This window comes from Chiloscyllium plagiosum, unplaced genomic scaffold (assembly GCF_037043375.1).
Source record: "Chiloscyllium plagiosum isolate Xiang-an unplaced genomic scaffold, Cpla_swu_hap1 HiC_scaffold_13, whole genome shotgun sequence".
NCBI lineage: Eukaryota > Metazoa > Chordata > Chondrichthyes > Orectolobiformes > Hemiscylliidae > Chiloscyllium > Chiloscyllium plagiosum.
Window position 1 is genome coordinate 61,922,135 of NW_028270151.1, and position 25,027 is coordinate 61,947,161.

Sequence of the window (25,027 nt, forward strand, 5' to 3'; positions counted from 1 at the left end):
TGAATCACCTGAAGCATCTGTGTGATCACATCTTAAATTCTATATTTAATTTTTTATGATTTCGATTCTGGACTTGTCAGAGGTCAATTTTTAATTAAATCAAAATAACGCAATTGCTTTGTTATTAGTGTCATAATTTGCAATTGATGCAGGATCATCATAAAATATCTGGAAATTACTGCTGAGTGTCCAGTTTCTCTGCCAATATTTTTTAAAGCTCATTTATTAGACAGCTAAAAGTTCAAACAATCTTGAGAAGTTATCTGTGTCGTCCTAATCTCAGAGTTGAATAACATTGGCTTTGATCAATTTATAATGCTCCAGGTTCTTAAATGGATCTGCGAGACACCTGTTCCATGATCTGTAGTCATTTTGGTTTATTCAGTTACCCTATATTCATTCACTTTTTATCAAGCTCCTGCTGGTGTGATGCCAGTTCATGCTTGGGGGCCTACTCTTTTCCACCTCCACTGTTGTGATAGCATTTAACTAATGTTGACACAGACTTATCTATCTCTTTTCATAGATCATTTTAAGATGGGATAATTTTCCCATCTTAATGACGCTCCCTCCAATTTTCTCCAACATACTTGTGAGGGAAGTTACAGGTCACAGAATAAAAAGGTCAGTCGCAACATAGATACAAAATTTTCTGAATGATAAGAAACAGAGTGATGGTCAATGGATACTTTTCATGCTGGAGGGTTGTTAATAATGGAGTTTCCCAGGTTCAGTATTGGGACATTTGCTTTTCCTGATAATATATTAGTGATCTATATCTTGATGCACAGGTGCAATGTTTGCAGATGACATACATTGCTTCCAATTTTAAGCTATGAACAGGACAGTGTAGAAGTCCAGAAAGAAAAAGCTCAGTTGGTGGAATGGGTAGATAGTTGGCAGTTGGGTTTCAATGCAGAGAAGTGTGAGGTGATGCAATTTTGTGGGAAGAACATTGAAAGACAACACACAATAGATACACAATTCTCAGAAGGAGTAGAGGAGCAGAGGAATGTGGTTTATATGTGCACAAACATCGAAAGTGCCAGGACATGTAGAGGGATCAGCAAGTAAAGCACACAGTATCTTTGGTTTTATTAATAAGTACATAAATTACAAGAGCGAGGAGGTAATGTTCAACTTCAATTAGACATTTGTTATTTCTCAGCTGGAGTACTGTGTACAGTTTGTGAGCATGCTGGTTGGAATGAATAGAGAGAAATGGTTCCCACGCATAAAATGAACAAGAACACGAGTGAAATGAGGAAACATTTTTCACTCAGCAAATGTTAGGGTATGGAATAAACTGCATGGAATGTGCTGGAAGCTGAGGCATTCAAGAGGGCATTGGCTGATTATTAGGATAAAATAATGTGCACTGGTATGGGGAAAAAGCTAGAGGTTAGCACTAGGTGATGCTGCTCCTTTAATGAGGCAATGCAGACATGATGGACTGAGTGGCCTCCTTCTGTTCCATAAAACTTCTGTGATTCTGTGAAATGAAAGGTGTTGCTGTGGAAACCTCCATGGACCCAAGTGATGACTGCCTTTTTACAGGATATATGTTGTGTGCTTTAATTTCTCTCAGACTCAGTCCCCCTCTATGGTTTTCTTCTTCTGGTATACAGACATTTGCTTTGGTTCGGATTCATTTTCTCACCCAACTGGAAAGCTTCATTCACTTTTCTTTTTAACTCCCTAACTTTCCCTGTTGTGCTCCATCTTGGATTTCAGCCTTGGTCACCTTTGACTTCTTTATCTTCATTTCTGGATATCAACTTTCCACCATTATCTTTGGAAACTTTCTGCTTCTCTCAGTCTCATCAATTATGCTTCTTTCCAGCTGGTTTCCTGCTAAATTTGCAGTAGCAGAATAGACATCACTGGCAAGAGTAAAGCGAGGGGCGTACCTGGAAGCAGTCAGTAGCAGTTAGAAGAACAAGTGAAAAGAGGATCTGGAGGCAGTCGACATCATAAGAGCAAATTGTTATAACCAGCTCATGGTAATATTGGACAAATCAGATTCCTGAGTGAAACCTGATTTTAATAGATCATAAATTTTACCTTTGCATTTTGGTGACTCAAGTGATCAGTTGCTAAATATATTGACACAAGGCCGCCATTGTTCTTTTAACAAATGATCATAAGTTTATTGTACAAAATAAATAAAACAGTCATAGATACAAGACTCTCTCTCTACATGTGTAATATCTATAAAAATATCTTACACACAGATACACACACTTTGCTTAATAAGAACACCAAAAAAACTAAATATTCACCCTTTCCTCAGCAATATCCTTTACGGTCATTTAGTCCAAATGAAACATCACTTCAATCTAAACTTTAAGACTTCTTACTCAAACGATTCTTTTAATTCATCCTTTTTGAATTAATGCAGCAGCTGAAGAGGTTTTTTTTCAGCTCTAGTGGCCTGAAGACATTTTTTTTTTAAAGCTCTGATAGCCCAGATCCTTCTTTACAATTCTGAAAGTCTGAAGATTCCTACCTCCTGAGTCTGGAGATTTTTTTATAACACTGAAACAAACTGCTCTCTGCTAGATGGACTACTTCTTCTGAACTCTACCGATGTAATGGTCCCTGAACATATGTTTTCCATATATCATGAAAATCAGCATTGTAAACTTTCTGCAATTAACCCCAAGTATCTGATTGAATCATTTAATTTAAGCTTTCTTGGAAATGATGTTTGAACTGTTTAAAAAGACTTTCTGACCATTTGTTAAAATGGGATATGATCTTGGAACTCTGTCTCAACAGGCAGTGAAGGTGGAGTCACTTAATATTTTTAAAAAGGTGGAAGTAGATTGATTTTCCTTGCCTAAAAAAATCTCAGGTTATTGGGGTAAATGTACAATTCAAAACAAAAATAAATGCTTTCCTTTATTGGTCAGAGTATTGAGTACAGTAGTTGGGAGGTCATGTTGCGGCTGTACAGGACATTGGTTAGGCCACTATTGGAATATTGCGTGCAATTCTGGTCTCCTTCCTATCAGAAAGATGTTGTGAAACTTGAAAGGGTTCAGAAAAGATTTATCAAGGATGTTGCCAGGGTTGGAGGATCTGAGCTACAAGGAGGGGCTGAACAGGCTGGGGCTGTTTTCCCTGGAGCGTCGGAGGCTGAGGGGTGACCCTATAGAGGTTTACAATATTATGAGGGGCATGGATAGGGTAAATAGGCAAAGTCTTTTCCCTGGGGTCGGGGAGTGCAGAACTAGAGGGCATAGGTTTAGGGTGAGAGGGGAAAGATATAAAAGAGACCTAAGGGGCAACTTTTTCATGCAGAGGCTGGTACGTGTATGGAATGAGCTGCCAGAGGATGTGGTGGAGGCTGGTACAATTGCGACATTTAAGAGGCATTTGGATGGGTATATGAATGGGAAAGGTTTGGAGGGATATGGGCCAGGTGCTGGCAGGTTGGACTAGATTGGGTTGGGATATCTGGTTGGCGTGGACAAGTTGGACCGAAGGGTCTGTTTCCATGCTGTACATCTCTATGCCTCTAAATCAGTTATGGTCTGAGTGAATGTTGTAACAGGCTTAAGAGGCCAAGTAACCTACTTCTGTTGCAAATTCTTATGTTTGTGCAAGCAAGTTAATCACATTTCATAATGGGTGCACCCACATTTCTCTGACTGGGAGAATTTGAGTGCGAGTGCTTTGGATGGGTATTCCTTGAATTTTATGGCCAGTTGGGTTGTTTACATCCCTTCTGGTAACTGCTTTCTTCCAATACACTACTAGGTTACTGAAGACTTCTTCACTTTGCTAGATTTCCCTTTCTCATTCCACTAGATTTCCTCATTCTCATTCATGCTGTTCTGTGGTTACTATTTTAGGTGTTACATACATCTTTAAATTCTTTCATTATCACCTTTCTTTCGTAAACCGTCATCAATTCAATCACCCCTCTCTCCTCCGCTCTACTTTTATTTCCACAACACTTCCTTTTCCCTGGTTCTGGTCATCTTCAGAAGCTGTTTATCTGTAGCATTTTCCAATTCTGAAAAAAAGACATCAACTTTCATCAGGTCAGGCAGCACCTGTAAATAAAGGAGGCTGAATGCTGAATGAATGTTTTCAACATAGTTTGTTTCATTCATGTTTTTGATTCCTCAATGTCAAAAGCAAAACTTTTAACTTCTTGATCAAGAATTCCAGACAAGTTAATAATTAACAACAGAAAACACATGTTCCAAATACAATGGTGAAGATGCAGGAGTTAGACAATGAAGTAAGAACTTGCAAATATGAAGAAAACTGAAAATACCTTCCTTACTATTCTTTCAGAAGGCAAAAATTGTTCACAGCCTATTGAATAATTTTGCATTGATTTATTTCAAACTGGAAAATTAAGTAGGGGCATATACCAAAGTGATTTAGAGAGCTGTTGGGAAATAGTGATTAGATCAATGCAAGAATATGGGATAATGAAAATACGCTGATACTACACAGAAACCATTCAACAGTTGATAAAGTACTTTTGAACACAATCACAGTTAGGCCATGGGGAAATGTGACAGCCAGTTTGCAGACAGCAAAGTCTCATAAATAGCAATGAAAGCTATTGCCAGATAATGTATTTCATGATGTCGGTTGAGGGTTAAAGGACACTGGGGAACAGTTCTACAAATAGTGCAGTAGGATCTTTCACTCCCACCTCAAAAGGCATCTAATTCCAAAACTTTCTCTGACAAAGTAACACCCTTGCACTTACATCAGGTCTGTCAAACATATGGTCAATATATATTTCCATCATATGGGAACTCCATAGGGCTTCCCTGGTGCATGTCTCTTGTGCAGGTGATGGTCTCTTGTGCAGATGGACCAACTGCAGAACAAAGCAGCTGCCTCCCATTCCACATCTTCTTTGAAGATGCTCCAAACATACTTCATTGACCAGCCTGCTATGATATCTTGCTTTCGGTGTGGTGCCAATTTTTGATGCATTATACACCTCTAATGCAGCTTGAGACCTTTCACTATTTTGAACGTGCAATAAACATGCAAGTCCTTTGAACTTGGCTATAAACCTATTCAGGCTAAAGATCATTGGCCTAAAATGTTGGGCGGGGGTTTCACCTGTAAGGCTTGAATCAGTTGTTGAAAGACTTCCCAATGTTGTGATCACACCTCCTAGCCAGTGCCTGCAATCACTATTTTCATCCAGTGCATACAAGGACAGCCTGAGTTAGACCTGTCACCTCCAACCACAGGGACATGTACACAATGCGGGCAATGGTGAGAAATGTAGGAGAATCATGTGAAAAGTTGAGTGAGGCGTTTTCAGTTCATTAGGAGAAACAACACACCTTTCCCAACAGCACTAAGATGGATTTCTTTCTAGTGAGTGATAATAGGTCTATTAACAGGAAATATCACTTTATGACCTTCATTACTACCTAATCTTATTAATATGCAAGTTCCCATTCTACCAGCTACTGCTTTGAAACTAGATGCTGAGAATACTTTCCAGACCTTGAGGTTGAACACCTGGCATCAACATCCCAGACACATGCCGGGGCACTGGCCACACAAACACCACGTCCATGGGTGTGGGCATTGACACACATCAGCCACTGCAGAGTAGCCTGGCAAAGCTCATATACATATACAGTGCACAACTGCACTTCAATTCCGCACTTGGAGCACACTGGCAACCGGTCTTGGATTGCTGCTGTAAGGTTACTTTGAGGGAAGGAACTTGCATCCAACTTATAGATTAGAGCAGACTGCATCTCAGGGTTGCTCACTCTCCCAGATCTCATTCACTTCCTGCTGACCTGGCTGCTCACAGCATTCCTTCCTTACTTGTCTTGCTTTGACATTTGAAATGCGGATGTCTCAACCAGAGCTTGTGTGCTCACAGTACCTCTGTCCTGTTTTGCTGCTTAGTGCAGGTACAAAGCTGTGAAGTGTATCATACTTGTCAGATCTCATCAATCAAGGGGTTAGGCATGTTGCTGTATGGCAAATTGCTATTTAGTCAATCTCACAGCTACAGTGTTTGCCAGCACCCAGCATCACAAACACACAGCAAGTGCATCAACCAAATGACCGTGTCTCAAACCCAAGTGGGAGCAGGCCTCAGTTGGGTCAAGCAAGTGCTGCTGTTAGTCAGGAGGTGTCAGTACAAGGCAACATCTGTCTTTGGTCATTTGTCACTTGGAGCAGTCATTGTAGGAAACAGACCCCATGATAGTCTGGGGAGTGGGTCATGCTTTGACCTGAGTGTTAGTGGAATGAGTTTCAGGAGGAGTAGCATGGGCACTGTAGAGGTAGTGAGGTGGAGGGGATCAACTCCAGGGATTGTAGGCAGTAGCTTGTGATGTAAAGAATACAAGGGTGGTGACGGAAAGAAACTCAACACAAAAGTTGGGGAAAGGGGGTAGCATTTAGCAGGACATGGGATGCTGTGGGAGTAGGAGACAGCCAGGGATGAGAGGTGGACACCACCATTGTAGCCTGTGCAGCATGATGGTGGGCATCAACAAGCTATTGTGATGGGTGTCAGAGCCAAGATACACTGTTGGAGTCTTTATTTGAGATGGTGGGTAGAAACATGTGGGGCATTGATAATGATGAGTGATGGTGCTTGAGCTTGGAGCTCCTTATGATCAAGCTGAGCTTGGTTCTCTTGATGTCTAGCAGAACCTACATTTCCTTCAATAATCAATAGCTTAAAAAAAAGAGGCCTGCAAATGGAAAATGGTTGGGACCATGCCTGGAGTGGGGGGAGTCAGTATCAGTGTGCTGGCCAAAAATGCGGCTTCACATCCAAGTGACAGGAGGTCCTCTACAAGGAGACAATTTCCTCAATTTGGCAGCTGCACAGAGCAGCTTCACATTATTTGCAACAATATGCATGCAGTGTACAAGTATGTGGGTCGCAAATGCTGGTTACAAGCAATGCTGATCATGTCATTGGTTCTTGCGAATTCAAACTAGGCATCTCTGTGAAACAGAAGTAATCACAGGTAAACATAGGAGAGGCCCCTGCACACCATAATGCACAGAGCTCATGCATTGCATTCCTAAGGTGCACAGGGGCTTGGAATAGGTTCCCTCAACTCCTGACTAGTAAATACAATGCAGGGCTCTCTGATATACAATGATGCTTGAGTGATGGAAGGTTGGGCGAAGGTTTCGTTATCCAGGTAGCATTTAGGGAGTAGGACATCTATTTCCCACATGATTAGTGGAGCATGTGTCAAAATGAGGTCCTACATCAAAGATCTGAGATGAGTTGATACAGGCGACTTCTTGCAAGAGTGCTCCAGTCTCTCACTCTATGGGGAAGCGTGCAATGTCTTCATTGTTCGAGATGAGACTGTTGATTGTTCTCATTGCCAAGAAGTTGTTCTGTTCCTTATGTTCCAAAAAACATGCAAGCCTGATGATCTATCCACAGTCGGTATGATCATTGTAATTGCTATGATAGAACAAAGGTGCAGGGGGATGGTGGAGGAACAGATATGCCAGGAGACCCTGAACCAGCAGTAAACTGCTGCAAATGCTTAACAGCCTCCATATGAAGTGGTTGCAACTGAAGGGTTCCACAGGATGTGTTGGAGCCTCAGTAGGACCAGGGTCTTTCATCCTGGATGCCTTACCTCCACATAAGTGCAGTGTTTGTGCAGGTAAAGGATATACAGAACACTGGCTGAACTATGCCAGCTACTGGACCAGGACCTGTGCCCTGAAGGGTAAGAATCAAGGTGACAGCTGCTTTGAACATTTAAATAACTGGATCCTTCCAGAGAGAAATGGAGGGGCAATGTGTGATCTCTCAGGTGTCCACCCACAAACCCATCCAGCTTGTGGCTGATGCTACTTGTGCCATATCACACTGCTTTATCTCATTTCCCCATGTCAAGGTCAGTGCAGCAGCCTGGCCAGTAGGATTTGGTAACATAACTAGCTCCCCCAGGGGCAGGGTACCATTGACTGTACATGTAGGCGGCACAGTGGTTAGCATTGCTACCTCACAGTGCCAGGGATCTGGGTTCGATTCCAGCCTTGGGCGACTGTCTGTGTGGAGTTTGCACATTCTCCCTGTGTCTGCGTGGGTTTCCTCCGGGTGCTCCAGTTTCCTCCCACAAGCCAAAGGTGTGCAGTTTTGGTGAATTGACCATGTTGAATTGTCCATAGTGTTCATCAATGTGTAGGTTAGGTGCATTAGTCAGAGGTAAATGTAGGGGAATTGGTCTAGGTGGGTAACTCTTTGGAGGGTCGATGTGGTCTTGTTGGGCTGATAGGCCTGTTTCCACTGTGCAGGGATTCTATGTTCTATGTGCCACACTGAGAATGCCAGGTCATATTGCAGCTGAGTTCAGCAATAAAAAGGATTCCATTCCATCAATGTGTAAATGATCTGTGATCATCAGTCTCACTTCTTTAGAGTTTCACACCTAGCACCCTGCCATAACTCCTACATTCTTCAGAACATTGGTGTCCCTACTGCATTTCAGGTCCAGATGTCTTGCAGGGCCGGTTAGTGGGGGACACGGGTTAGTCACCGTAACCATTGCTAATTATTCCATTGCACAACCCCTGACTTAGAACAAGTGTAGCTTGTTCTTCCACCAGGACCACAATGAGGATGACCAGCCGATAGATGTCCGATAGACGTCCTGCAGACCAGGTTCCCAGCCTGAACTGGTTTGAACAGGGCCTGCAATATACCATGGCAGACTGTGCCACACAACCCAAGCGTGCTGAGCTCTGCACAACTGGAGTAGGCAACAAGGGAATGTGATGGATGCTGAGGATCTGGGAGATTGGCAGCAGTCTTCTGAGGATAAGATCATTGAGCAGGAGAAACATCATCTTGTGCATAAGAGAGTGCAGCTTGATTAGGTGCTGTAGCCAGACAGGCAGTTGCAGTTGATGAGAGCTAGGTGCAGTAATCAATCATGGACTGGAAAATAATTGTTGCTCCAAATCAATGTAATTTGTTTGTAAATTCTGGGAAAAGCTTGCAGCTTGTCTTTGTTGGATTTCTGTTTGCTTTTAATATTTGTAAATAAAAGTCACATTTTTTAATCGTTTAAGGCTCCCATGAACATCATAGCCCCAGATTGAAACGGCCAACAGTGGTAAGATGCCAGGGTTCAACTATGTAGCGGGAAGTCTGGTAGATGGGAAGTTGCTGAGAACAGGTGAGTTGTGCAGTCTTGTGCTTAAACAGTCATAGATGTAGAAATGTGCAATTGTATGGGCAAGGAAGAGTTAGTCATAATAGGGCTGTGAATCTTGGTATGGGTCCTTCCATTTTATTCTGCTATTTTAGAGTCTGCCCAACAATTTGGACTTCAGTTGGCTTGGGGAAAAAAAGACCAGAACACTAACTCTATATTCCGGTCCAGAGATGCTACCTCACCATCAGAATATTTCTCATGGCCTTTTTTTAAATTTTTGTTTCAATTCTCAATATCCTCAACATTTTCCTTATGCATTTGGCTGCAATATGCTTGGTTTGTCACTCAGCAATAAATTAGACAGGCCCAAGTAGAGTCTTGTGGACTCACTTGTAAGGAGAAAGTGAGGTCTGCAGATGCTGGAGATCAAAGTTGAAACTTTATTGCTGGAACAGCACAGCAGGTCAGGCAGCATCCAGGGAACAGGAGATTCGACGTTTCGGGCACAGGCCCTTCTTCACTTGTAAGGCAACATTAATTCCCATCACCACATCTTATTTATGCCTTTCTGAAGGAGGGGCACTGGACTTAAAATGTTACTTCTGCTTTCTCTCCACAGATTCTGCCAGATCTGTTGAGGTTCTCCAGCAATTTCTGCTTTTGTTTGTGTACTGTTGCCTTTCCTGGCAGAAAAGCAAATCTATTTTCTTCTGTTTGTACCATCCTTTAATACATATCCACATTTCACTCTCTCCTTTACCAACATTAGCTATCCATTTGTCCTTCGCTCTGAGCACCTTCACCATCTGTCCCACCTGCTCGTCCTTCCTCTGTCAGCAATATAAATGCAATCTTTTCAAGTCCCCTTAAGTTCTAAAGAAGAGTCTTTGGACTTCAAACATTTCCTTCTCCACAGGTGCTGCAGACCTGTTGAGTTTCCTGTATCATTTTCCGGTTTTATAATAGTTTAGGGAGTGCATTCAAATAGTAGCCTAGTAGCTGGTGGAATTCAAATTCAAATAATTAATTAATATACCTGGAATTGGAAGCTGGACTAGACTCAATGATGGGTACTGACGTACTGTGAAACTACAATTAGCTGGCATAAAAAACGATTTTGGTCACTAGTATGCTTTAAGGAAGGTGATCTGCTATACTTACATGGTCTCGTTGACCTGTGATTTACAACAGCATGGTTGGTTTTTAACTACCGTTACAGTCAATTAGGGATGGACAACAAATCTTATCTTGACCACTGACACCTATTTCAGTGAAAGAAAACTAAAACAACAACAATTTTGAATTTTTTAAAAAAATTTTTGTTTCTCAAGACGTAGATCTGTTTATCTTAAGTTAAATTCTGTTGCTAATTGGAGAGAAGAGAAGAAATTTCAGCATATGGAATACATGCACACCAAAGAATGATTAAACATTTAATTTCATCCTATTAGTGTTAGAAATAATTGTAAAATAATGAATGTGAAAGCTTTCGCATCTGCATGAATTATGCTCCATAACATGATCACTTTGGAGTTAGTTTTCCCTCACACTATTTATGAATCTGGACAATATGCTCACTTCCAACTGCTACTTGAAGTGGGAATTTGAACTTTTTCCACATTTAATGCTGGGCACACATTGCCAAGAACAGAATTTCCACAGGAAATAATATTAATTAGTTTAGAATAATAAAACTAAATGTTGTATCTCACTGAGGTAAGTACATTCAAAATCAAGTCCCACTATTCCTGGAGTCAACACATCAGTTAAAAGATCTTAAAAAGGTATTCTGATTTCACCAGTTTCTGATTTTCAGACTCATGTTGACCAGAAGTACAGACCAGATTTCTGTATTCAAGAATTACTATTTATATTAAGTAAGTAATTTCTAGCTACAGGTAAACAATTATGAACAATTGGCATATAGCTCTATTAATTAAACTTTTAATCCCTTTCTAAACTCCCCATTTCTTATACCTGCATGCACACACACAAAATATTGGTGTTACAAATAGAGGAAAACCTGCAAAAGCAGGCTAGCAAGCTCTGCTCACAGGTTGGTTCTAGTGTTGCTCAAAACACTACTTTGCGGTCTTCCTTCTTTAAATACTTCCATTGGTTTGCAGGAGGTACAGGAGCTGGTTGTCACTTAGAAAAATTCTTGGACATATTAATTAAAAGTCATAGCTTGCAACAACTGCTCCAGGTTCAATAAACTGGTTTTCTTTAGGCTTAAAATGGCTTTTACTGGAAGGAAAAGAGAGCTCTTGTAAAGACCTGAAGGATTTTCATAATCCTGTTCACACCCCCAAGCTGTTCAGCTACCTGAGAACCAATCACACAGTAAGCAGAAGATCTTTGTCATTGATTACTGGTCACTCATCCACAGACCAATCAGCTATTTGATGAATTTAATAGTACAAACCCCTCAGCTCCAGTTCATCTGCAATCATTCCTCAACTACTGCTCAAACCACCAGCTGTGTAAATGCTGCTAACAATGAGTGTTGGCATTCTGGTGTCTCCTTTCTTCCTGGTGGTGGAAATTAAATGAAGATTTGTACACTTGTTGTGTCTCATTGTGTCTCACACCTGCACACACACACAACATGGGTCTGGGGAAAATATAAGCACGACCACTGTTACCGCAATCTCCCTGATTGGTTTAACCAGTGTGGGTAGGCTGTCAGTTGCTGGGTGGGGTCCATCCAGGACTATAAATCTGTGCATGTTAGGACAACTGGACTAGCACCCCATGGCCTTGCTTTTGGCTTCCCCTTCCCAACCCACGAGAACCCCATTCCCCTCGCCCTTACCCAAGGATTGTTGAGGGATCATTGCAAGTTTTCAAAGCAAATAACCCAACAGTCATTTCTTTTTTTGTTTTTCTTTCTCCCACACTACAGTTGTTACCACTAACTTGCAATAATCCCTCAGCAATCCTTGGGTTTTAACATCATTCTTTTTCTATTTCTGTCCACAAAAAATCAGAAAAGTGAAAAAAGGATGTCTTTACAGAAATTATGAAAAAAGTAATGCGACGTTTTGAATGATCAATCATAACCAAAGTAAGGATGTTGGCAATGTTGCCTACTTCCATTTCAAATCACAGCCAGAGGGCCATTGTTAAAATAAACTTTTAATGGATTCCAGTAGCACATAGTGAATTGAATGCATCACTGTTTGTCTGGGTGGAAACCTCTCGGCCCAGAGGAGGTGGCAAAGGAACCTAATGAGCATGATGGTAGCAGATGAAAACCCTACCACCTTCCTGCTATACCTGAATTAAATTCTCGCTGGAAATTCACCTTTTTCTGAATATCCATAAACTCCACGAGTCCACAACAAACGCTCAATAGCAGCAGAGTATACTTTCGGCAAGATGCACTGCAGAAATTCACCAAAGATCATTAGAACTACTTTCCAAACCTATGACCACTTACATTTGGAAGGACAAAGACAGCAAATACTTGGAAACAGTACCACTGACAAGTTCCCCTACAAGCCACTCACCATCCTGACTTGAAAATACATTGCCGTCACTGTCGCTGGTCAAAACGTAGGAATTCCCTCCCTAAGGGCATTGTGGGTCTGCCTATAGCAGATGGGCCTCAGTGGTTCAAGAAGGCCACCACTTCTCAAGAACAACTAGGGATGGGCAAAACCTGCTGGCCAGCTATCGACACCCACAACACACAAGTGAAAAAAAATGTATCGAGTTTCTACGAGGCTCGATTTGGGTTTGAGTTATCCCGTTGGGTTTGTCATTTTCATTGTGGCCACCCTGCCTGCTCCATAAAACCTTGGAGTTAAGATCCCTCAAAGAAGGGTAAAATTAGGATTCTTGCCACAGCCTTCTGTTCAGTGACTTCTGCTGAAAAGTAGGCATGTGGAATTTAGATACAGAAAAAGTTGTGATATTGTTTCCCTTGTATCAAATACCTCTTACACATATAGAATGGGAAGAATGAAATGCCTGAGGCTTGCTGTCCATGAAATCATAGTTAGTAATGGATACTAGCAAGGGAAGGGATCAAAAATATAGCCCAACAAATTCGGTGTAAGTGTGTACATTACTCAAACATATGGATTTAGTTGCTATAAGAAAACTGACTTCAAAACTTGGTCTGCAAAAATAAATTATTTTGAGTAAAATAAAAATGATAACACATTAAATGTATTTTTCAATGGGAGATCCATTGAATGAAGTCCAAGAAGAACACAGGATGTTATGACAAATTCCCCAAATCAATAGCAGACCTCCATGAATGCTTGTGACATCAAATTAAGAATATAACTTTTCCACGATACAATTTACTGCTGGATTTGGAAGTTTTTTTACAAGATTATATTGTACTTGGCTTAAAACTACCTGAACGTATCTTGCCAAATGGCCATTTCCTGTTCCATGAAAGAGTGCTATGCACACCTAATTGCAGAATTGCTCATCAAAAAAAGTTACATAAATCTGTTAAACTGTTTAAAACACATACATTTCTTTAACTTTTTTTTTAGCACTTTTTATACATTTAAAATCATTTTCACTTGTTATATTATTTCTAGTCCCGCAAGTTGAATGTTTGAGCTAAATCAGTGAAAGCAATGGAAAAGGTTGTTGTGTTAGTGACACTGCCCAAGCTAAAACAAGAGTGAGGAAGTTATTGGCAATGTGACACAATTGTCTAAGAGCATGTAGTGAATATTTAACCAACTTAGTTAACCAATATTTATCCTTTATGAAGTTTGTATAAAATGGAAATGCTGTTATTCCAGTACACCTTTTGATATTAATTTGTTTTGTTTCTGCAAGTACACTCTCCCTTTTTGGAAGGTTCTTGAATGGGAAACAGAACACAGCATTCCTCTGCTGCACAGAAGGCTCGATTATGCATTGTTCTAAATGACTAGTTTCAAAATTCCATTTGCTGCCCTTTTTTAACCAGACCTCCAGTTTCCCGTTCTGGCTCTGAAGTGATCATGTTGCTGTTATAAAGTTTGAACATCAGCCATTATGAATATATAAACTAAAAATGATGCAAAGGTGAGAAAAGCATCTTAATCATTGATGTGCTGAATTGTTTCTATTGTTGGTTTTGGTTTCAAATACATATTAGTGCATCTTGTCTAAAATTTGTTTGTCAATTAAAGCTTTAATTGCTGAGGTGATTGTTCAAACATTGGGATGCAATATAGTCAATACATAAATTAACAAAGCTCTACTTGCTGATTTTATAGTGAAAGGATCTCTAATCAATTTTGAGTTTTCTGTGTTGATGTAAATGCTTTTTATTCATCTAGCAAAATATAACACACTTTTTTCAGGATAAAATGCACTTGAGTGTAAAACAGAATATGAGTGATTAAATCAGGTGTACTTAGGATATACACTATATCAATACACTATATCTATACTCATTAACTCGAATGGTGAAGTCAATGAAAATTCAAAGCACTCCATCTCAATAACAGGATGTTATCCAAAGCACTGTAAATTGAAAGGCCTATTTCTTTGATAACTATCCTATTACTACTGTCCAAATGCATAGGGTCTGTACAACTCTCTACAGCTCAATGCCTTTGGCAATGTTTAGATTTCATCATGAACTGGTCCTTTCTTCGTGACCATAGCATCTCACTTGTGAGTTGAATTTGTCATAACTAGTTGTTCACTGTGTGGTGTTTCAATCTGATTCAGTTCTGTTGTATTGTGTCTCTTTGGCTTTCTTATTGAAGTTTGTTTGTACTGGAAACTGAGCTCTTTTCAGTTTTTATAGCAGTAGAAGATATTTCTTCCAAATCAGTACAGTCACAGCTTTTCATTTCACTGATGGTTTGAAACAAATTTCTTATTTCAACGTAACTAACCTCAGGGGATTCTGCTTTTTGTTTAGGTTCTTTCATGAGCTTACGGAGCACTGTAAAATCTTCCACCAGCTGTTCCATTACCAGCTGTTGTTTAACCCCATCCAACTTTTAAATGAGATTGAGATCAATGCATATCTTTGTACTCAGGATTAAGAATACCTAGTTGTGAATTACCTATAGCTTTTTGAATATTTGGTGCCCTCTATGTTAGAGAGTAGCTTCTACTTTTAACATTATATATGAAGCTCTTGGAATGTGTGGTGAACTGCTATTAGCTATAAAGTGTTTTCTCAACTAAGGCACTGTATTTAATAACATTATGACACTCACTCCTATGTCTGACTGAGAATTTATGAGATGCCCAATGACATAAATGTTGGTTGCTAGAATGTTTCATCTGGGTCACAGTTTATCCAGGAAGTTTTTGTGTTTGCATACTATTGTTGTATCTCATTTACTCCTTGGTGTGTGTAATTCTTTATTTTTTTTTCTTTTCTGCAGTAGTATTTCTGCGACTGTATCTTCTGCATACTTTCTGAAAGTGACCCATTGATTTACAGGAAAACATTTGCTTTATAATAGCTGGGCTGCCTTGGCACCTTTGCTGCATCACTTTGACAAGGACATTTGGTGTCTGATCTCTGCCCAACCATTTTGTTGGCTTGTCACTTGTGTCTCTTATGGTTCTGTACCTTAAGAATTGAATGGATTCAAAGACCTCCTGTGCTCATCATGATCATTGCCCATCAGGATTGATCTGTGTTAGCTCTGGAACTCTGCTTCACTCACGATTTGAATGGCTTTCTCGAGTTCAGGTTTCTAAGGGACTTTAATAAATCTGATAAATATTCATCAGTAATGTCTACTACAAATCTGTTTTCAGAATCCTGACAATGTTATTGAAGTTGCAACTCTCCACTAGTCTGTACAGATCATCAGTAAAGTCATCTATAGATTCCCTGGATGTTGAATTTGTCTGTAAATCATGCTCTTTCAAAAATTTTGTTCATTCTGAAATTTAAATAATTGCCAAAGGTATTCAATATCTATATTTAATACATCTGTTGTTTCTTTTACCCTTAGTGCGTAATGACATCATCAAATATACTCCCAATTATGTACAGAAGTCTATCTACTTGTTCAGCTTTTAACTTAATATCCAGTTTAAAAATGAATCTATTCCTCAAGAATGGTTTTCTCCAGGACATGCAATTTAACTTTGATTTGACCCATCTCTGAAATTAAATCTCCCTGGCAGTACTATTTTGGATGACACTGCTTCCTAATGTGATATGGTATTTCATCTGCCTTCGCTGCTGTACTGAAGGAATTTCCAAATTTTTGTTTGTACTGAAGTATCCCCCCAAAATGTCCATAACTAGAGCAGAATTGGACATTTCTTTGAATTGCCCCAAATTTATTTGCTTTAAATAATTAGGTTCATCATTTCTCCTGCTCTCCACTCCTTTATTTTGCAAATTTCTTTACTGGCCTTGCTATTTCCATTTTACTTATCCCCGTCGGGTGGTATCCATGCCCTGTGGTGGTGATGCATGGTCTTAACTGATCTTTTAAATTCTCACCTTCTCAGCCTGAATTACTGCGACATTTAAAGTAACTCAATTTTTCCTCTGTTTTCTTAAAAATTAGGTTTGGTCTCACGAAATCTCAGAGGCCTATTTAATTATTGGCTGGTTTTGGTCCCCACTCTCATTGATTGCCACCTTGTAATGCGGTTTCATATTTCCCTGGTTTGCAGTGTAGATTCTAAAAAGTGCTTTGCATGTAATTCTTTGAAGAATTCTTCAGTGTTGAGCATTGACATGAGGTATTTTGGGGTCCACTGGCTTCAGCAATCAGGAATATGTGGTCCTTAATGGCGGTTGTGTCACCAATGTGCTTATCTCATTCAGATTGGGTGCTGCAAAATTAACTCTTCAGATCTCATGCTGACCACCATGTTGCATGTGTAGCCACCTGTATCTTCTGAGTCTGCAGGTTCTTTTTCTGCTTATGTGGTCCAGTGTGTGTGAGGGTAGCCACATTCTGACTATTAATGATTATAGTCGTATTGTGCTGTTATGAAGTCGAAAGAGTGTATGTTAATTTTAAGGTTGAAAGTGTTTTCTGAATTATAAAGTAAATTTAAAGTACAGCCACAGCTGCCTAAACAGAACAGCTAAGAGATGGCCTGTTCCAAAATAGATACATGAAAGAATTGGCTGTTAAACGGACCCCTGAGTTTTGGTTCCGTTTTGACAACAATTCACGTTTAACCAATTAATATAAACTATGCCCAGGACACTAAAACCCAAATGAGTTTAAATTTATTGTATTGGCAACATTGGACCAATGAGAGGGAATGATGTTGGGAGTATAAAAAATGCGGGTCTTTTGAAAATTGGTCAGAGCAACTGCCATAGAGCTGGAGAGCTAACTGCCTGTCTAATATGAAAAACTCTCAAAGAAATCAGAAAGCACTATCTATCAAAAGGTACCTTTTCCTGTTAAAAAAAAACTTGCAGTAAAAAGAAAGAAGAAGACACAGGGAGAGGACAGCAGAATCAGAAGACCAGAAGGAAGACAGCATGTGTGACTGTGTGGACTTGAGATTAAGTTAATGCAATGTTTAATAATTTTTAGTGAGTTTTGAGAAGATTTGTAGCTCAGGTTGACGTTCTGGATGTAGATTTGCTCGCTGAGCTGGAAGGTTCATTTCCAGACATTTTGTCACCCTACTTGGTAACATCTTCAGTGGGTTGGTGATGTCATTTCCTGTGGTGATGTCATTTCTTGTGGTAATGTCATTTCCTGTTCCTTTTCTCAGGGGGTGGTAGATGGGGTCTAACTCGATGTGTTTGGATCGCATCTACCACCCCTTGAGAAAAAGAACAGGAAATGACATCACCAACCCAAAGAAGCCCAAACATATAAATAGAAAGCAGGAATCATCAGCAGTTCTTCACCCGGACGCCCACTGAAGATGTTACCAAGTAGGGTGATGAAATGTCTGGAAATTAACCTTCCAGCTCAGCGAGCAAACCTACATCCAAAATGTTTAACAATTGCGTTAATCGAACAGCATATTGATAGAATTGTGTTCAGTTAAGGGATAGTGGTACGTTAGGGGAAAGAGTGTTCAGTTTCTTAATAGTTTTGTTTAATGTTCACCATTAGAGTAAGGAAAATAAATTATTATTTTTCTTCAAATAGTGGAAATTAGCAGTTCTCTTTCACTCACTCACATGTTTTAACAGATTACGAGGTGAGGTGAGCTTTTCTGGGTGTTTGGTTTTAATTAACAGAGGGGTTCAACCTCCGCATTGTAAGAGTGTTAGCAAGATGTAGTTTGTTGCATCTCTGCACCTATTTACTAATTATAATAGGCTCGACATTACTATAATGATGGTTGGGAGGACTGAGCCTTGGAGATGTCTCTTTCTCTCTCTCTCTTTTTTTTCTCTCTCTTTTTCTCTCTTTCTTTTTTTCTCTCTCTCTCTCTCTCTCTCTCTCTCTCTCTCTCTCTCTCTCTCTCTCTCTCTCTCTCTCTCTCTCTCTCTTTCTCTTTCTTTCTCTCTCTCTCTCTCTCTCTCTTTCTTTCTTTCTTTCTTTCTTTCTTTCTTTCTTTCTTTCTCTCTCTCTTTCTTTCTTTCTTTCTTTCTTTCTTTCTTTCTTTCTTTCTTTCTTTCTTTCTTTCTTTCTTTCTTTCTTTCTCTCTCTCTTTCTTTCTTTCTTTCTTTCTTTCTTTCTTTCTTTCTTTCTTTCTTTCTTTCTTTCTTTCTTTCTTTCTTTCTTTCTTTCTTTCTTTCTTTCTTTCTTTCTTTCTTTCTTTCTTTCTTTCTTTCTTTCTTTCTTTCTTTCTTTCTTTCTTTCTTTCTTTCTTTCTTTCTTTCTTTCTTTCTTTCTTTCTTTCTTTCTTTCTTTCTTTCTTTCTTTCTTTCTTTCTTTCTTTCTTTCTCTCTCTCTCTCTCTTTTTCTCTCTCTCTCTCTCTCAGGAGATTTTACTTTACTCTCCCTGATGACATCATCACAGTGGGTGATGATCATTGTAATCAATTTCAGACTCTTCCAGACCCACATACAACAGATACTCCCTTGTGAGGCTGCACCGCAGCCCTACTTTTCTTGACTTCTTGGATGGCATCAAACCTTTACCTAAGTAATATATGAACAGAAATTTGTGGGTGAAATTTGTCTTCAGTGAAAGCATTCCATTGATTGCAAATGAATAGCTCATTTTGTACTGTGCCTGATTTTCTTTTCCTTACCTTCAGTGAGCATAGGAAATCTACTAACATGTAGTTAAAGTTGTAGTAACAGCTCAATGATTATACGGAAATGGAACGTACATGGGAATTCTGTTTGTCTCTGTCCTATGTCATTCAGCCTGCCCCATCTGTTGCATGTCACAAAAGTCAAATTTCTCCCTCACAATATTTACAACTGGAACTAAAATTGTAATATTTGCTTAGAATAAAATCCCTAACTGTGAAATTGTTGATTCCGAGAAACAATAATAACTTACATTTTTGTTGTCTATTTCATGGAGACAAAAAATGTTTTACTGATTTCCTTTCCAAATCACTCAGAATGAACAGTTATTGAGATCACCTTCTTCTCTGCTATCAAGTTCAGAAAGAAATTGGACAATTCCTCCTTCTGACAGACAGCTATTCTACAGACCAGAGAGAACACATAAATACCTGTCTGCTAGTGTCTATGGTTCAACTGTGTATGATCTCTCAGAGAAGGATAGAATACGCAATCGCGCCACAGATATTCAGCTGGGTCGACCAACCAGATCAAGGTATGTTGAAATTAACATTATTTTTAGTCGATGATTCTTAAATGTTTTGATGTTGCATTAATTAGTTAATGTAAACTTTTGTTCTAATTAAACTAAAAGCCACAAGTTGAGTTGTGCTTCTCCAATCTTCTTCTCCCCTTTTTTCTCGAAAGGAACGTGGAGATAGAAACATTGAGGGACAAGAAATGTTGCCAGGAAAGACTGTTGACTTACCATTGGCAACCAATCCATTATGATTTTCAGGCAGTCAGGGAGGCAAATGCAATGTTAGCATTCGTTTTGAGAGAGCTAGAATACAAGAGCAGGGATACATGGCTGAGACTGTACAATGCCCAGGTTAGACTGCATTTAGAATATTGTGAGTAGTTTGGACCCCATATCTAAAGAAGGATGTGCTGGCATTGGAAAGGGTCCAGAGGAGGTTTACAAGAATAATCCTTGAAATGAACTGCTTGCAATATCAGGACCAGTTGACGACTCTGGGTCTGTGCTTGATGGAATTAGAAGAATGAAGGGGACGGGGTTCTGATTGAAACTTACAGAACACTGAGAGGCCTGGAGAGAGTGGACTTGGAGAAGATGTTTTCACTAGTAGGATAGACTTGGCATGAGGGCACAGTTTCAGAGTGAAAAAAAAAGACCCTCTGTAACTGAGGAGGAATTTCTTCAGCCATTGAGTGGTGAATCTGTGGAACTCAGAAGGCACTGGAAGCCAAGTCATTGAGTATGTTTAAGACAGAGATAGATAGGTTCTTGTGCATATCAGCCATGATCAAATGCAAGGCCAAACTCAGTGGGCTGAATGGCCTAATTCTGCTTGTACATTATATGGTCTTGAGATCTATCCTGCACTCTAGGTTGTACATATGTGGAGGTGCTCATTTACAGCACTAATTACAAGGATCATACTCTGAATCAAATAAAGCTGGGAGCATGTCCAAATATGATATTTTACTTGTTATTAAAAGCTTTCTTACTTTCATTTCCTTGCTGCTTCATGTGCTTGTTACATTTCCCTGAAATTTCAACCTGCAAATTAATTGCTCCACTGATTATAGCAATCTATTGGGCCTCGTGCAGACATCATTAGGTGAGTGGATGTCCTGAACCCTCCCCAGACTGTTATGTCTTCCTTTAATTTTAGCTCCATTTAGTCAGCATACAATACATTTTATTCAATAATTTGGATTTTTTGAGTTCCTTGGCATTTTGCACACCACCCCCCCCCCCTCCATCCCCTCGTGTATTTTATTGGCAATAATGGCATTCCTACGTATCAAAAAATGGTTGAGTGTTGACATGTTCTGCTCAACTTTGACACCACTTGACATGAGCACACAAGCATATTCTGGATAGCAATCAGAAGCAGGAATTGATATTTGTTACCAGCCTAGTAGAGACCATGATTCTGGGACCTTGGACTGTATGGGTAGGGTTGAAAAGATATACATGGAAGCAATGGATCAGGGGTCTGGAACGTTAGTGTTGATACCTTGACTATTTTATTCTCGTATACAATTCTTTTCCACTTAATGGCGGCCAAAAACAAATTGCATCCTAATTTGCTGAGCACTTGATTCGAATATGCATACAATGCAATATCAAAGCTTTAACCTAGCAAGGTTTTGCTGTTGCATGTCACATCCTTAAGAAGTGAAACATAAGACTTATAGGATGTTGCACCAGTGACAAAAAAGGTACATTTTCAATCAATTACAGCACTGTTTTATTGATTCAAGTAATAAAACAACCTGTACACAACCTTACATGCTGCCTTTTTCAAACATCACTGCTTTTAACTATAGTTAAAAAAATGCTTGGATTCTTAAATAAAAATGATGCTTAGCTTTATTATGAGTGGGTGCTGGTAAGTGTTGTGATTTCTCAGTTTTTCTTTTTGCCTAGTCTTCTAAGAGCCAAATATTGTTCTCTATCAACATTCAGTGACCAACGCAGCAGAGAAAAGGAACAAAGTAAGTTGTGAAATAAATTGTATCATGTTATATTCTGTGTTGAAACTCATTGATAATGAAAAAATTTTACATGTCATTAATGACCCTTTCCAGTGTTATGTAATTGTATGAATGTACATTCTGTTACAGATGGGTCTGGATTTTTATAATCTTGTTAGGTTTAGAGTGGGCATGAGATTGAGTGTCACACATTGAGGCAGTAAAACTATGTCTAAATTGTTGTTTGTGAGTCTGGACTATATCTGTGACAGCAAGACTATCCTAAAAAAGCACACCTACAAAAAGATAACTCTGTCTTGAATCTCTGATGTTCAGATTCATTGAGCTGTTTGAGAGTTGGAGACATTCTGGTGCATAAGAGAGATACGTATCTGAACAGTTTCCTCCAATCTTGATCTCATTTTGTAGAAAGGCACAGTTCCATTCTGGAGTTGATGTGACAAAAATGATCTTATCTAATAGGTACAATATACTTGCTGCTTGGGATGATACAATTAAAGACTGTCAGAAGGACAACTAAAATTTGACCATGGTAACTCATTGCAGGTGGCCAAGGGTTTGAAAGGAGGAGGAGAAAAGTAATTTGGTAGCTGTTGGGACTTGATAATTACTTGCCTGGTGCTGAGGTGAGGGACATTTGAAAGTAACTTGAAAGGATATTGGAAGTATGGGGAAGAAGCACTGTGATCCATGCTGGGATTAACAACATAAGGAAGAGTAGGCAGGAAGTCCTGTTTAGAAAGTACAGGAAAAAGAGCTTTATTAAAGAGCAAGGACTCACAGGGTTTAACCTCTAGATCACTATCTAAAACACATGTAATTTGATGTAGAAGTAAGAAGGTTAGCATGTGCCTGAAAGAATGGTATGAAAAAGAGGGGTTCCACATATTCCACTTTAGCAGTTCAAAAACAAACAGAAGTTAAGAGAGTAAAATATTACTGAGAAATTGTGCTTTAAGCAGTAATTGTGAAGGAAAATCTGAAGAGTGTAAAGTAGTTAAACTAGAAGAAAGAAATAAAACATGTAGGGACTTGTGGTACTAATACTGCTGCTTCGAAGCCAGGTCTTGTTAGTCATGGAGAGCTGAGCCATTGGTGTAGTTAAGCCAGGGTGCATTGGAGTTAATCCCCAGCCTGTCTAAATAAGGAAAGTAGTCGCAAGCAGCGCATCCAGCTGTAATCCACCTGCCAAGCCTTAAAAAGATATGGTTTATTTGAATGACAAAGGAGCAGGGTGATTAGCCAGCATTGTGGTGATCACTTAATGTATGAGAAAAATCAAAATTAACAGAGAGAATTAAGAAATATGTGAATGAAGTATTAGAGCAAAAGGGCAAGTGAGGATATATGATCCAAGTTATTGTTAGGAATAAATGCTTTATATATAAGAATTCCAGGTAGAAATTCAACATGGAAGCCATGGTGTGGTAACATGGGTGCAAAACAATCAGGATTGTAAACTGAATAATTAAACAGGTCACAACATCTACAGTAACAATAGGAAAAGTAAGGCAGTGGGATAAACAGCGTGAACAATTCAAGGATGAAACACTTCAATGATAAGCTAGAATATATAAGGAGAGGTTAGCAGGCATTGTAGAATGGGTTTACTTAAGGAATAGAAAAGAATTTAAGACTAGCGGGTGTTGCCATTAGTCGCCTGTTATCAGGAGAGGGATGGTAAAATGTAGAAATGCAGAGATTAGACACACTTTTAACAAAAGTACAGTGGTTCAATGTTGGATTTGAAAATTTTATTAGATAAGCAGAATAACTCATATTTGAAAAGTAAGGAGTTCTGATTTACCACAATAAAATGCCCTAAAACCAAGTAAGCATGAAAGATTGGATTTAATAATGAGCAATTAACCAGACTTTCTTTGTAATCATTCATGGAATATTGGTGTTGCTGGGAAGTGGCATAAACTGCTAAAGGTCATGTGGGATAGGGTTGATATGAATGTTCTATATCAAATGACGCAAGAGACAAAGGCACTGCTTATTCAAACAATGCAAAGGGTTTTATTAGTTATGTGCATTCATAGCATTTGAAGAGTCTGTCTCCATGATTGTACATAAAAGTCACGCAACACCAGGTTATAGTCCACAGGTTTATTTGGAGGCACTAGCATTCAAAGCACTGCTTCTTCTCTAATGGTCGTGAAGCAGGACCATAACACACAGAATTTATAGTAAAAGATTACAGTGTCATGCAGCTGAAATGATAAACCTCGATCAAGTCTTTCATCTTTTAGAATGCATTTGCTCATTTCAGTTATTTAATAAGTAAATCCCAGAACTTCTTTTAAGTCACATTCTCAAGATAAGATTAGATTAGATTACTTACAGTATGGAAACAGGCCCTTCGGCCCAACAAGTCCACACCGACCCGCCGAAGCGCAACCCACCCAGACCATTCCCCTACTTTTACCCTTTCACCTAACACTACAGACAATTTAGCATGGCCAATTCACCTAACCTGCACATTTTTGGACTATGGGAGGAAACCGGAGCACCCGGAGGAAACCCTGCAGACACGGGGAGAATGTGCAAACTCCACACAGACAGTTGCCTGAGGCGGGAATTGAACCCAGGTCTTTGGCGCTGTGAGGCAACAGTGCTAACCACTGTGCCACCGTGCCGCCCCAAATAATAACTTCAGGTTTTCTAATAAAATGTGCCATCTCAGGTCAGAGAATGCATTAAAGGTGTAAGGTTAAAGCCCGTCTCTGTCCCAATCTTGGTTCTATTTCTAACGTAGGATTTATAGAATATTACATGGATTGACTGTAAGTTATGCATTTTTTGAGCAAAATAGAATGTACCTACAAATATAATTCTGCAGATACAAATTCACTCCATAAACTTATAAATGTGTGAATGCAAGTGAGATAGTGAGTGTGTGCATCTGAATGTATGCATGTGGGTATGAGTGCATGTGAGAGAGTGCGTTATGTGTGCGTGCAGGAGAGAGTGAGTGAGTGTGTGCATGTGAGTCACACACCCATACCTACACTCTCACATGTACACACTCTGTCTGTCTGTCTTGCACGCACACACATATAAGTTTGTGGGGTGAATTTGTATCTGCAAAATTATATTTGCAGGAACATTCTGTTTAGCTCAAAAATACATAACCTACAGTCAATCCATATAATATTCTATAAATGTCTCTTTAGAAATAGAACCAGTCTGACTCAAGATTGGGACAGAGATGGACTT

General features: G+C 39.4%; 1 protein-coding gene across 1 annotated transcript in view; it reads left to right on the forward strand.

Annotated features, from left to right (window-relative positions):
- Positions 1–25,027, forward strand: part of LOC122555878 (uncharacterized) — a 361,709-nt gene that overhangs the window by 251,419 nt on the left and 85,263 nt on the right. The window contains exons 4-5 of the mRNA XM_087993253.1: positions 19,615–19,832; positions 21,738–21,805. Of these exons, the coding sequence (XP_087849379.1) occupies positions 19,615–19,832; positions 21,738–21,805 (286 nt within the window). The remainder of the gene's footprint in view (positions 1–19,614; positions 19,833–21,737; positions 21,806–25,027) is intronic.